The sequence below is a fragment of the Vulpes lagopus genome, chromosome 1, assembly GCF_018345385.1.
Source record: "Vulpes lagopus strain Blue_001 chromosome 1, ASM1834538v1, whole genome shotgun sequence".
Lineage (NCBI taxonomy): Eukaryota > Metazoa > Chordata > Mammalia > Carnivora > Canidae > Vulpes > Vulpes lagopus.
In genome coordinates, this window is record NC_054824.1 from 84,803,932 (window position 1) to 84,819,492 (window position 15,561).

General features: G+C 38.6%; 1 protein-coding gene across 2 annotated transcripts in view; it reads right to left on the reverse strand.

Moving 5' to 3' along the window:
• Nucleotides 1–15,561, reverse strand: part of GAP43 (growth associated protein 43) — a 102,112-nt gene that overhangs the window by 37,065 nt on the left and 49,486 nt on the right. For both annotated transcript variants that reach the window (XM_041768379.1, XM_041768405.1), the window contains exon 2: nucleotides 9,199–9,811. In XM_041768379.1, coding sequence (XP_041624313.1) covers nucleotides 9,199–9,811 — 613 coding nt within the window. The remainder of the gene's footprint in view (nucleotides 1–9,198; nucleotides 9,812–15,561) is intronic.

Here is a 15,561-nt window from a genome sequence, read left to right on the forward strand (position 1 = left end):
TAGCTCCCCCCATCTCACTGTGCATTCACAGACACATCCCAATGATGCACCCAGCAGAGGAAGAAGTGGTGCTTTCCACACAGATCCTCTGAGAGACACGCAGGTGTTCCTGGAGGCTTCTGCTCCCTCCCCCCACTCCTGGCTTCTTGATGGCCTCAAGAGTGGAAAAATATATAGTTCAGTGTTCTTTCAGATGTTCTCGGACAGCCTGAACTCACGAGCAGGCCTTTCCATACAGTTCAGATCTGTGTGTATGTGTGTGTGTGTGTGTGTGTGTGTGTGTGTGTGTGTACATGTGCTAGTAAGTTGGCAAGAGAGTATGCTACAGGCATAGATACAGTGCTTAAGCATTTCTAAATTATACTTTTCACCTTTTCATACCCCAAAGAGAAGATTCTTGCAAGGCTATAAAAATGTTCGTCTCTACTCTAGAAATATACACTTTCCATGCACCAGCAAGAAGGGACTATTTTAGGGGAATGGTTTCTGTTTTCTTTTACAAAATCCAAAAGGTTTTACTAATATTGGAAAAAAAATAAAAACAAAAAACTAGCTTCAGGACTTACTTGAGTATATGTATGCTTCCAGGAAAGAACATTAATATTGAACATGATTTATAAATAAAAGCAACTAGCCTTCCTAGGGTACTTTTTTCCCCTTGAAGATACCTTAAAAGTAGTATTCTATTCCAAACAGAATAGTATAAGATGACCCAACTGAAATATTTTGTCTTCTACATTCCCCTAATTTGCGATGTGAAGATTGAAAATATGGCTGAGAATTGCTAATAATTGCTAACCTGTGCATCACCTACACAAATCTCTTCTTGGAATATTTGGTAGCCCAATTCGAACCACTTAGGCCTGTTAGCTAATTTCACTAATGGCCTAAGATCCAATTACTATAACTGTAGAATGAATAAAAGAATTGGAGGAATGTCCCCCCAAAAATAAAAAAAATAAAAATTGGAGGAATGTTGTATTAGACTTATCCATATAATTCTTATGTTTTAGTGACATTCTACTGACAACATTTTTAAAATGCTTATCAACCACAATTGTCTGTCAGATGCAGCCATTTTTCTTCACAGTGATTCAAGACTCCATGTGCTCTTGAAGCTACTTTAATTATTTTAATAAATAAGGTGGGTATAAAAAAATGAATTAAATCTAAGATGGAAGTGAAACTATAGACAGCAAATTATGGCCACTATAGCTGTCGATTTCCATCTCAGAGACAGGGTCAGGAGAGATGTAAGGAAGAGTCTAATCATATCAGAAAACATCCCTGTCAATTCTTCATTTTCAATCTCAAGTATAAAGTGAGTTAGAAAATTTCTTTTCTTTTTATTTTTTTCTCCATCTCCTGGGCCTTCAGTGTAACCAAACTTTCTTGGAGCTGAGTCTTCCTGGATTCTTTGCCCCTCTATTTAGACTTGTTTATTATCTACTCTGTCTGCTAAAACTACTTCCTAATAGTTGAGAAAATAAGGGGCTGCAGGAAAGCAAGGATGGTTGAATAAGAGGCCACACACCCACCTTTGAAGGATCCCTCTTCAGTCTATCATTGCATACTTGCCTTTTCAAGCTAGAAGGCAGAGAAGATCCCATTGAACACACTTACTTTGCAGGTGTTGGAACTAAGCCCAGAGGATAGAGGACTGGTCTGGCATCACAGCAAGCCCTGAACAAGAACCCAAATCTCTTGACTGTAGGTGGTGTTTAGTCTATCATGCTGAAGATACAGAGCATTTGCACCAAGTATTTCCTATAAGATATTGGATCTATTGAAAACATGGATTCTATTCATCATCCTTGTGAAAACAATTTATAGGAAATTCTTTTAAATAAGCCCAGAAATAAATTATTGGCTTAGAGAGCCAAGCTTTATTGCTGTGAGATCAATAGCTGGTGAAAGACGGATGCAGAGATTCAAATTTTCTTGATTATAGGAATTGGTCTGAGGTTCAGCACCCGTTTCAGTCATTTTCTCATGACACAAAATTCACACATGACTAAGAGGGCTGGCAAAACTTACACATCCTTTCAAACCTCTCTCTCCTCTTTATGCATGCTGTGAACCATATCATCTTGGGAGATCTTCAAGGGCTCAGGTTCTATAGCTTGAAGCAGCACCATTGGTCGCCTTTTTACGTTCCTTTTATGTCTGGTTAGGGAAAGCTTTCCATTCTTTACTTAATGAAGCTATGATTGTGAGAAGAAAACAAGAGTAATGACCACTCAGTGCTTTCTAGTCCATTAAATTGAGTGCTCTGTTCTCTCTCCATGTTTAGCCAAATGGACTATGTAACCCTTGCCGCTCTTAGTTCTGTCTCCACCATTTAATCCTTCTGGGATGCTGTGTGCATGTGTATGTGAGTAGAGAAAACAAGAAAATATATCTGATGAATATACATTAGCATCTGAAAGTATTCTGTATTTTAAGAAATACTCTTTCATTTTCATTTCCAAATATAGTTTTATCACTTTAAAATTAGCAGAGTTACTTACATGCCTTTCTGATTATTAGCTTCTTTTATGAAGCAATAGTAGTTACTTAATATGAGCTATGAAAAAATAGATAAAAAGCCTCACAATACGAGTTTCTTGACTCTAAAACATCTCTTATCTTTTGTCAGCTTACATTTTTTAAATTAAAGAGTCATTGTATTCCAATCTGCCCTCTCTATTAAGTTCTATATATTATTTAGTTACAAATAAAAAGGTATCAGAGTCCTTTAGAAATATACTTGCCAAAAGGGACAAAAAAGATATAAACACAAATTTTAAAAGATACTAATTTTGATAAGCCAAATTCAGGGTGGAGATCACCTAGAACACATGAAGTTACTTTCATCTGATTGAGATCTAAAAATTTCACTTTCTAATGTTCAGCTCTCCCAGCATATTCAATGGAATCAGTAGTACCTCTGTTAAGACCAACCAATTTCAACTGATCTTTATAGCTCTCTTAGGCTTGATAAAACAGTACTTGAAGGATTTTTAAACTAGGAACCTAAGACTCAGAACTAGTTTAATATTCCCAATAATTTTGGGGTGAGGGAATTATGACCAGGAAGTATGGATAATTACTGGTTACTCATCTGTAAAAGTGATTGCTCATGATTCCTGGACAAGAGCCTATAGGATCCAATTATACAAATGAAAGGGATGTTCTTAGATTAGGACACAAAATTGGGGTTCTTAGATCTTCCCCTTGTCTTTGTTTCTTTTGGAATAGTACTTGTAGGGGTGTCAGGGTTCAATGTAAGGCGCAGCACCTGGTTCAACTACTCGCTAGCTGTTCACAATGATCAAGTGCTGCAATCTCCCTGAACCTCAGACACCTCATCTGTCAAAGTACTTACACCATGAAAAGAGTGCTTTTCATGACTAAATGGGGTAATCCCCATATAGCAGTCATCACAGGGTCTGACACTTGATAAATGCTCGTTACATGCTATCCATTATAAAAACCATGTATTTTAAACCTCGAAAAAACCTTAAAAGCCAACTCTCCTAGCCCCTCCTCTTAAAACTGAAATCTAGAGAGAAGCAACAACTTGCTTAAAATCTCACAGCTGGTTAGTAGAAATATTGAGGTAGAACCCTGGTCTCCTTATGGTAATCCAGTATTCTTTCTTCTGCATTGTCTTACTGGACACACAGGACACAGAACAGCCCAGGAAAGTCCTGGTTGGTATTGTCTGACAATAATCAGAAGGTGTCACAGCTGCTAAGATAAAGAGAAAAATGCAAGGATTGAGATAAAAACAGTACCTTAAAAGAGACGTAAAGAACTGAAGGGCTAAAGTTAAGGTGAGGTTTTAGAGTACTTTCAGTTTGACTCCTGGTTCATCACTGAGTGTCTGTGGACAGATTATGCATTTACTTTGCCCCTATTCTCAGAATGTAAAAGCAGAAAAGAAAATATTTTCAAATGCCACTGGATTGTTGTCAAGGAAAGCCAATAAAAATGATTACTTTAGCGATATAAAAATGCTCCATAAAAAGTTAATAATCAACAGTTTTTAAGCAGCATGCCACTGAGTATCAGACAGGGTGCCCATGTTTTATAGACAACATTTATGGAGTTGCACAACCCACATTTTCACTCTTTATTAGTTGTGTATAAATTTGGGAAGTGGTTGAAACCACATTTCAAATCAAAACTGCTTATGAGGCACCCTGCCAAATAAGTGTAAATATCCTTGGGAAATCTCACATCTAATGTAGAGCTTGGTAGAAGAGGATCTGTCCTTTGGAGAGCTAAAAATGTTATGGATAGCTACCTTGGGCCCTGGGAAAATTTTCTTTAGAGGAACATAAAGAATTACCCGAAATCCGGAAACGTGGGCTGGCTATTTCATTTTCTTACATGTCATTATGATTCCAGAAACTATGAATTTTGCATCCATTCTTTTTGATAACAATTTGGCAATAGAGACACACATTATATAAAAGCATTTTTTTTCAGAATGCTTCATGTTGCATGAAGCACTATCTCATTCATATTTTGTCCCACAGTGCGTTGGCATACAGAAGTACTCCATACTTTCTTGCAGAATTTAATTGAGTTGAGATTATTACTCTGATTATTTTCAACACCACTTCCTGAATTACACCCTGCACCCACTACTGAATCAGAACTCCGTAAGATCAGTGGCCATATCTTACTCATCTTTGTGATCCTCATACCTAGCATAGTAGAAAGATAATATAAATGGAAGAAAAAAAAGAAGGTAGGAAGGGAGAGAGGGAAAGAGGAAGGGAGCAGAAAAGGGAAAGGGAAAAGAGGCAGGACAATGACACATCTCCCCTGTTTTGGCACAGGAAAAGATGCTCAAAATCACTCATCATCAGGGAAATACAAATCAAAACTATGATGAGATACCACCTCACACCTGTCAGAACGGCCAAAATTGACACAGAAAACAACAGATGTTAGTGAGGATGCAGAGTAAGGGGAACCCTCTTACTGTGTTAGTGGGAATACAAACTGATACTGCCACTTTGGAAAACAGTATGGACGTTCTTCAAAAAGTTAAAGATAGAACTATCCTATGATCCAGCAATTGTACAACTAGGTATTTACCCAAAGGATACGAAAATACAGATTTGAAGGGGTACATGCACCCTGAGGTTTAAAGCAGCATTATCAACAATAGCCAAACTACGGAAGAACCCAAATGTCCATCAACTGAAAAATGGATAAAGAAGAGGTGGTATGTATATACAGTGGAATATGACTCACCCATCCAAAAAAGAATGAAATATTGCCATTCGCAATGACATGGATGGACCTAGAGTGTATTATGCTAAGTGAAATAAGTCAGTTAGAGAAAGACACATATGATTTCACTCATATGTGGAGTTTAAGAAACAAAACAGATGACCATATGGGAAGGAAAGAAAAGAGAGGTGTGTGTGAACAAACCATAAGAGACTCTTAACCATAGAGAACAAACTAAGGGTTGATGGAGGGAGGTGGGTGGGACATGGGCTAAACGGGTGATGGGTATTAAGGGGGCACTTGTTATGATGAGCACTGGGTGTTATATGTAAGTAATGAATCAATAAATTCTACTCCTGAAACCAATTCTACATTGTATGTTAATTAACTAGAATTTAAATTAAAATGTGAAGGAAATAAAAAAACCTCCCTTATTTCAAAGATCATTATTGATGACTCCAGTTAGAAAGAAGTAATGAGATCATGAAAATAAAATGCAGCCAAGTTTAACATACAGAAAACCTAGGGTAATGCAGAGTAACACCTGCCACTAGTATCAGTCAAGTACACTGAGGCAACCACCTAGTCAACCTCCCTGATTTCTAGCCACCTGGATGTATTACTTTGGTAATACTACATCACTGAATATGGCCACAGCAGAGATGTTGGATTCCTCTACTGGGGAAAGTCAATATAATATCATGGAGAAGAGAACAGCAGAATTCCTTCACTGAGAGCCCAATGAGCAGAACAACACTGTTCAGCAAGAGACACCAAGGACACTATCACTAAAGTTGGCTTGGAAGTTCTCTCTTCATGGCTAAAGGGGACCAGTATTCTAGATATGCCTAAACACTCCTCTTATAAAGGAATCATCATCAGAAATGCACTGAAATCTTTTGGTCATAGGCATATCAAGAGATAGGTAGAGTGGCAAAGCAGAGTAAGAGAGAACTATAGTTGGAGGCTTTCAAAAAGCAAGGAAAGAAAAAAACTAGCCAACTCCAAAGGTTAATATAAATGGCATCTATCTATCATAAACCCATAAACAGTAAAGGAAGTAAAATAACATATTTAGAATTTACAGAGCATTGCCATTTGTATTAAAGCAGGGATCGGATTTGGTCTAAATTTCTTTACCCTCTTGCAGACAGAAATTATTGTCCTGAAGTCTCTCTAATCACTTGTTCTGGCCCAAACCCCACTCCATATTCTCTTCTTGTCTCTCTATGCTCATCCAGGCAGCCATAGAATCCTATAGCAACTCAGGGTGGCCATCCATGTCCAGATGGTGGGGCTCAATTGAAAATACTGTTATTTTAACTTGGATTAGAATAAAATCCAATGGGAAATGGAAGAAAATGTGGTACTGGGCTCCTGGGAATTTGGGCCTGCTATGCTGTGATAGATCGCCCTGCCCCCTCCAGTTTCTGTGATTCCTGAAACTCACCACTTCTGGGTAATATGTGCTTGTCACATATAGCAGGCAAGGCTAATAGACACATCAGTCCAGAAAGAAGCTACAGGTAGCATTTCAGAATCTGACCAAGAAGACAATACCTACCCCAAACTCAGAAACAATGTAAAATAAATTGTCCTTTGTAATTACCTTCAAGTTGAACTTCACTTACACTTCCAATCAGATTAATTGAGATATTTTCAGATTTTTCAGTTGGAATTTGTAAAACTTAGGACAGAGCACAATCTCTACTTGCTTTCAAAAACCAAACACATTTTTAATCAAATAAGTGAATGGAGTAAGCAAGGTTGCAGGTGGAATAAAAATGAGTGAACAAATTATTATCTATAAATTAAATCTAGTCAATTTCACTCATTCATCACTTAACATTTATTGAGCACGTTCTATATAAAAAACTTTGCTAATTCATTTGGAATTACCATAATTTGCAAAATAATAAAACTGAATTTCCTTAAAAATATACTTTAGACTCTTCATTGATTCAAGCTGTCTTTCTGTTAATCCAAATCATGAAAACATACCTAAAATCACATCATGTGTTTGTTTATTCTCATAACTTTAGAAATTCCAAAAAAAAAAATGTGACTTCATTCATTCAAGTATTTTGTTTTTAAAACCATGATTAATTTCTAAATTTATAAAAATGATATAATAGGTAGTCTTTCATATGCAAAGTGATTTCCAGCCATCATATCTGAGACTATAACCTTAGATCTAAAGAAAAGTAGTTAACTCTCTTAACTATAGAGAACAAACTGATCGTTACCAGAGGGGAGGTGGGTGGCAGGATGGGTGAAATAGGTGATGGGATAAAGGACCACACTTGTGATGAACACCAGGTTATGTATGGAATTGTTGAATCACTATGTTGTATACCTGAAACTAATATAACACTGTAGGTTAACTAACTGGAATTAAAATAAAAACTTAAAAAACCCCAAAACAATAGCAAAAAAAAGTAGTCAACGAGGTTGGTTTTGCTGAGTAAATTAAAACCAACACCCCATTCTTTATCATATGCCTTACCTTTTCTAGGGAAATATTCCCATCTTCTTAACCACAAGGTCTGGTATGTAGTTAGAATAAAGATCTAAAATGAGTCACTTGTAGAAAGAGACATATGGTTTGTCTGGAGGCAGATAATGCTAATAAGAATAATAATCAATATAGTCTGGCTTCTTACAGAATTTTGGGGGTAAGATGAAAGAAGTAGACTTGAAGATATCTAAAATAATCATCTGTCAACTACAATATCTAATTTATTATCTAAAATGAATATCAAGGGAACTATCCAATGACTACTTTCTCAATATAATGGTCAGATGCCAAGCATTTCCCAGACAACCCCATGTAGTAGGTCCTTTCTCAGGGCCACAATATGGGTTCTTGGACACATCATGGGTTAAATTCACCAAGTTCGAAAGGAGTAAACCCAAACTTTTAAACTGGCATAGAAGCAATTTTATATTCAAATTCTTGGAGGCTGAAAGTTATTCATGGGACATATTGTGCTAGAGAAAAATCTTGGAGATTATTGGCCTCCTTCACCAATATGGATGGTTAAAGTGAGGGATGGGTCTAGTCTCCAAAGGGGACGTTCTGTTAAATTGATCTTGCTCTGGGAATGCTCTATTCCAATTCTGCACAGGCTCTTTAGGCCATAATAGTGAAAACACTCCAGCTTTCAAGTTAAAGCTCCAAATCAAAGAGAATCCAGTTCCTTTTTGTAATCATCATTCAACCCTCAATTATTTATGTATATGGTAGAAAGTAGTATCTTCAATAGCAAAATGATAATTTATGTTTGACTTCACAGCATGTTCTATATTTGGGGTTTTTCTTTTGTTTCTGGCAATATCAACAGACTTATTTTCCTAATTAGTTTGACCCTGATTCAATGTTACAATTAACATTCTCTGAGCGTACACACACACACGCACACTACTCACCAATTGATGGTGGGGAGAATGCCCAGAAACATACTGTGGGATAGGCAAAGGTGGTCTGAGATTATGTTTTTGCTGCCAGCAATTCACAAATAGATCATCTGGATCAATAGGGAGTTGGCTGTACTTATAACCAGGCACTTCCCAGAGCCAAATAATCACATTAGCTAATTCCCATCTATATAATATATGTAGCCTCCATAATTACTTATTAAACTAAGTGTATCCAGCCTGCAGAATACTTTTTTTTTTTTAAACCAGGATTACCTAGTTTTGCTATTCACGCCAATTCAATTAATAAGATACTTGCCAGATCTCTCCATTTCTGGCTGCTACACAGACCCGTCGGATTTCCTTCTGGGCCTTGGAGATACTGGGGAGTGTAAGTGGCCAGAGTTAGCTCTTAGCCCTGCAGCTTTGGGGAATGAAGCACAGCTGCGCTTAATTTCCTGGAAAAAAAAACCCTTCTAGATGTTTTCCCTGTCCCTTGATGGCCCCGGGGGCCCACCCACCCAAGGCAGGGCCCTGGAGGTGGCTCACCTATCTTTTCTTCGGCTTGGCTGCTCTCTGCAGCATCCGTTGGAGGCTGGGCTGTTGCCTTGGCAGCCGCATCCTCTGCAGCAGGGGTGGTGGCAGCAGCAGCAGCAGCAGTGACAGCAGCAGGCACATCGGCTTGTTTAGGCTCCTCCTTGGCTGGGGCGTCTTCGGCCTTGGAGGACGGCGAGTTGTCAGTGGAAGCTTTAGTGGCACTTTCTGTTTCAGCAGAGCCGGCCTTCTCCTCTGAGGGGGCAGGAGCCTGGGGGGCCCCCTGCTCTGTGGCAGCATCAGGGGCGCCCTCCCCCTTCTTCTCCTCGGAGGGAGTTTCGCCTGCCTTGCCAGGTTCCTCAGGCTTGGGGCCTGAGGCAGGGGCTGCCTCAGAGGGAGTGGCACCTTCTCCCTCCTTCTTCTCCAGGCCATCAGCAACAGGAGCTTCATCCTTCTCCTTCGCTTCTGCCTCAGCAGCTTGGGCATCACCCTTCTTCTCTCCTTTGAGCTTTTTCCTTGTTATGTGTCCACGGAAGCTAGCCTGAATTTTGGTCGCGGCCTTATGAGCTTTATCTTCTGGTTTGATGCCATCTTGTTCAATCTTTTGGTCCTCATCATTTTTTTCAACCTTTGTGGAGAAAAGGGGGGTTTGAAAAAACAAAAACACAAGAAGTGGAATGAATGTTCTTTTCCTACAGATCACAACATTCAACAATATTCATTAAACCATGTATTTTGTAGGAGGCTCCATGTTTGAAGTTAAGAAGTCAACAAGACTCTGGATTCAAATCAAGCCTTTCCTCTCTCTTTGATGGAGAATTGGGTAGACCGCATGTTGTCTTATGGGAAAACTAATGTCCTTTTGGCCTTCCAGAATCACTGGCATTATTTTATACGTATTTCTTTCCCCAGCTCAATGTCTCTCTCCATTACCAAACTTAAACCAGCCTTTTTAAAGATATACCTCGATAATTCAAATTACGTTCATCCTAGGTTTTAATCAAAGAGCTTTGAAAGGTACTGTTTTTCACAATTCCTGAAAGAGGATGCTATGAAAAACATGATGGCTTAGAAATTATTATGGAAAAGTCTATTTGTTTCCCCATGATTTCAAAACTGGTCAGAAAACCAGTAGACTGAGGCAAACAGTATGATAAATAAAGGTTTAGAGCACAAATCCATCATGGTTTAGTGCAAAATGCAAACGAGTTTCAGGGCTTTGAGGGAATTGTTCAGAATGTGACAACTCAGAATGCTGGTCACAAAATGATGCCTACTTTCACCTTTATGTAGTCTAACCTCAGTAATCAACACAGAGACCTTCAAAATTTGAATATAGGAAATGGTCATGATTTCTGAGTTAAAAAAACAAAAGTATGGAAAACAACCATTTCCACTTTTGAAACAGTAGCATATATTCACTAAAATCACAATTTCTATTCCCAAAGCAATTTAAACCTAAAATTAATTTTATATTATCATTAATGGAGTCATCCTATTACTGAACGCAAGAGACTAGAACACAATTTTTTTTTTTTTTATCATTTGGTTGTAACATTTATAGAGTAACATATGCTGAAAATCACTTTTTTCCCATTAGGAAATTAAATCAGAAGATAGGCAGAAAAGGTATAGTCATGGAAGGAAATGTGTAAGGACGTCCGTACACAAAAATTTTATGTAGCTCTATGGTTGACCATGGTGCCCTAATGCGGTTACTTATAGTCTCCATTCATTTCTTCCTTTAACTGTGGAACATTTAACTTTTGTTTACTTCTATGAGCACTGTTCTAGACAATGGGGAAAGACAGTGGTGAACAATGCAGCACATTTTCTTCAAAGGACTAATAATAGAAGAGGGCTTTTCATGTACCAAGTCCTGTGTTTGGCCTCAATCTTGACTTTGGCCTGATCTTGGCCTTCACTCCAGTTTAAGAGGTAAGCCACAGCAGATCAATATAGGGAGTATTTTTTTATCTGTCCTACCAGCCCTACCCCAGTGACCCAGATCCTGCTAATCATGATGTGGGTCTGTCTGAGTCTCTGGACAGGCATATGGGCCTGTTGCTGTGTAGGTTCATCAACATGCTAGTGGATACACACATTTTGAAAATTAGCTACATACAACAGTAAAAGCAAGACTGACAATTTTCCAGTAAATTTTATTTATTTATTTTTAAGATTTTATTTATTTATTCATAAGAGACAGAGAGAGAGAGAGAGAGAGAGGCAGAAACACAGACAGAGGAGAAGCAGGCTCCATGCAGGAAGCCTGATGTGGGACTCAATCCCAGGACTCCAGGATCATGCCCTGGGCTGAAGACAGGTGCCAAGCCACTGAGCCACCCAGGGATCCCCTTTCCAATAAATTTTAAAAGCAGTTTATCTTCTTCCTCAGTTAACTGTGCATGTATCCATACAAAGAACGAAGGAGCGTTCAGAGAGGCCCATTCCTCTCCCTCCTCCCAGTGCCGTGCTGTGACTCTGTTCAGCTCTCTGATGCACTACCACTTTCCCTCCGTCCTGCTGTTCTTGATAACTCCTACTGGGATGCACACAGCACAATCTGGGGCATGGGAGCAGCTGTCCCTGCCAGGAACTCTCTGCTCAGAGATGGAAGCATAACCCTGTTAAATTAACAGTTGTGAATGGAGCACAGAGCCAAGATGTTGTTAATTTATTTTACTCTATCTTGAGTTTTCTGAATGAGGCACAGTCTTATATGATAGGATAGGACATCTGCACTTGGGCATTGATGCCAAGTGGCTCTTTAATACAAATACTGTTCCTTGTGAAAATAGACAAACAAATCATTTCAGAGTGGGCAGGTGTGCAAAAAAAAATTTTTTTTTACAGTCCCTTTTCCCCTTTGAGAACACAAAGCAAAGGGGATGAAACTTTTTAAAAGCTGGAACATAAGAAGAAGGAAGCTAAGACTGATTCTAGAACGAAAGAAGCTTTACATGGATAAAGCAAGAGCTCTTCTTGATTCTTCCGCCAAACTACCGAAACTTTCTCTTTCTCTTTCAATTTTTCAGATTATCTACCACTTTACCTTTCCAAATGATCAGGGCTTAAGCTTTTGTACATAGCATCAACATTAAAATATCTGTTTAACAGGGCTCACACGAGGCCTGGGTGCCAGGATTGTGGGACCAGCCTCATCTGAGCAATCCAGGAGTATAAGGAACACAAAAGAAGAAGGCGTAGGTAGGAAGGGAGAGAATCATGGAAGACCAAAATCACAGGAGAGAGGTGAAGGCAATCTTATAAGAGGTAGGTACCCAAAAATGCAGGGAAAACCAAAGAGGTGCTGAAAGTTTCTACGGGCTTGCCGCTCATTCTGGAGAAACTGCTGGACCACTTAACATCATTAGAAATTTAGAGAAACTGGATTTTAGAGAACTCACATAAATATTTCAGATAGAAAGAGAGGCAGAGATGGGAGGGGAAGGAAGGAATGAGGAAGGAAAAGGAGAGGAGAGAACAGGAGAGGAGAGGGAAGAGAGGAAGAGAGGGGAGGGAAGAAACCAGCCTAAGATAAGGTTGGGCTTAAGTGACTGAATAGAAAGATCCAAAGAGGAAAATATTTTAAGTAAAAACTGGGTTTTAAGCTAGGCAGTACTAAATGGTGAGTGTGTGTGTCTTTCTTTTGTACCTGTAATTGATTCTATTAATATGACTTAAATTCCAGGTTATTTTCTGGTAAAATTCCCTTCACAGTAGTAGAGGTAATTGGACTAAGAGTGTACTTTCTTGAGAGAGGTGACAAGAAGCAAGAGGATGTTTCCTAAGAGTGGCTGCAGGGTAACCCTAATGTGTCAGGCCACATAGAAGTAGACAAAGGTCATTTGAGCCCAGGGAAACCAGAGGTCACTCAGCAAATTCAGCACAACTCCTACAGTTTCTAAAAAGGGCCCCGAGAGGTTAAGTGACCTGCCTAAATTATAGCTTGTATTTGAACTCAGGTCCTCTTCCCTCCCATCCAAACCCAAGTCTGATGTTATTGCATTAGCAACCTGTAATAGCTTAGGCTTTCTTCTGACAGATAATCTCTAAAGCATCATGTCAACACCACCATTCATCTATTCATTTCACAATAGTGAGTGCCCATGCTAGGCACTCTGGGACCCTAGTGAACCGGTGGTACTGTCTCTACCCACATAACATTCTTTTTTCAGTATGCTTTTTTTTTGGGAGGAATAACCTCATGGTGCCTTAACAATCAGTAATTTCCCAGGAATTCACATTAGACACCTGATCTTATGCCCATTTTGTAAAGCAAGGCCAATAGTCTACACAGTGAGTTATAGATGGAAGAGGTCTGGAAAAAAAGAGGATCCTGGTATTCAGCAGCTAAAGAGTCAGTTCATAAGTCTCATCAAGATAGATTTATTTTTGAGGTGCCTGGCTGGTTCAGCTAGTTCAGAGCATGTGACTCTCAGTCTTGGGGTTGTGAGCTTGAACCCCACATTGGGTATAGAGATTACTTAAAAACAAACATAAAACTTTTTTTTTTTTTTTTTTAAAGATTTACTGTTTCAACTCGGCCCTGTGGCAAATAAGCTTTGTGCTGAGCTCTGATGTTTTCTGAGGGAACTTCAAAATTCTTTCATTTTTACATGGGATTATTGCTATCTGTGAAGTAACTGAGGAGGACATTTCAATGCAATGAATTATACGTAGGAAGAATCTCGTAAGTTGCAACAACTTTTTAAGGAATCTTCACTTCTATAGCTTATTGTTTTTATTGACCAGTTTGTTTGGGAGCTCTGTAATTTATAAAGTCTTAAAGGAATTCAAGTATGTAAAATCTTTACCTTTCATCCGAGATTTTAGCTTTGGCATAAATCTTATATCTTGATAAAAATATTATATACCAAATAATTGTTATAATACAGTATACCATTATAATAACTTGTTGGGACCTTGTCAAGTTTCTAAATCTATTAGGTGAAAGGACAATAATTTTCAATAGTATTTAAGAATCACAGGGTAGCTCGGGTGGCTCGGCGATTTAGCACTGCCTTTGGCCCAGGGTGTGATCCTGGAGACCTGGGATCGAGTCCCACGTCAAGCTCCCTGCATGGAGCCTGCTTCTCCCTCTGCCTGTGTCTCTGCCTCCCTCTGTGTGTGTGTGTGTGTGTCTCATGAATAAATAAATAAAATCTTAAAAAAAAAAAAGAATCACAGATAAGAAAGCCAAATGTAAGATGTAATTTAATATCTAACATTGTTGCTCTGGTTAATGGCTTCTTTTCCCTCTGGGGAAGGGAGAGCGTACAACTTGGGATTCATTATAATATGTCCAAAAATTTGCATTTATTAAGATACAAAAGAACTTTAGGCAAAAGTCTATGAATTCCCGACTTCCAGAAGTAAAATATCATCATCTGTTCAACTGGGGTACCTCAATTCATTCATATTTTCCAATTATCACAGTACTGCCTCAACCTTCCAAGCACAGAAAAACTTGGCTCTGTATCTACTTCTGCCAGCCACAAATACTACTATTAAAATACTTCAAATTTTCCCTTAAATAAGATTGAACTGTAAATGCCTTTAAAGAAATCCTTGGTGTACACTGATTCTTCTTTCCAAGAACATCTTTAGTAAATCAAAATATTTTCTATCTGGCTGAGCAAAAAATATTTCTGAGAAGCAAAACTGAAGAGCCAGAGATATGTTAAGCAACATTTTCATTATCATACTATAGTTTTCATGCCTATCAGGTTCTTATGCAATCCATAAGGAAACCAAAATAAAGTATCGATTATATATTTATATTTGGCAGACATCTACTATGGCTCACTCTAGTTTTATTAATAATTTATTGAGATAAAATTCACATAGAAAATTTCAGTCTATTTTTAAGCATAGTTTATTTCAAATATAATCAATGGCATATACTTCAGAAAAAATGCCCAAGTATTAAAGTTCATGCTGAAGTTTCTATCATCAAGGATCAGAAATCCAGTGAAATACCCCTTATGGAGGAGAAAAAGGAGGATGGACCAATGTCCTCCAGTTGTGAGGATAAAATGTCTTCAGGTTTCTGGACAATTGTTAGGAAGAAAGTCTTGTTCAAAAAGATGAATCGACACAGCTGAGATATGCAGGGTTCCTTCAACACTCAGTCTGGTTTGAAGGTCTAACTAAGAGTGTGAGGCAGCTGGGGTTGCGGGGAGCAGGATGCAGGTGAGTAATGAAATTGTGTTTTTTGCCAACAACTGTCATCACATTTTGAAACTCCAATTTTCAGGGGCGCCCGAGTGGCTCAGTGGGTTAAGTGTCTGGGTCAGTGGGTTAAGTGTTTGACTTTTGGTTTCAGCTCAGGTCATGATCTCCCAGTAGGGTGATCAAGCCCCACATCAGGCT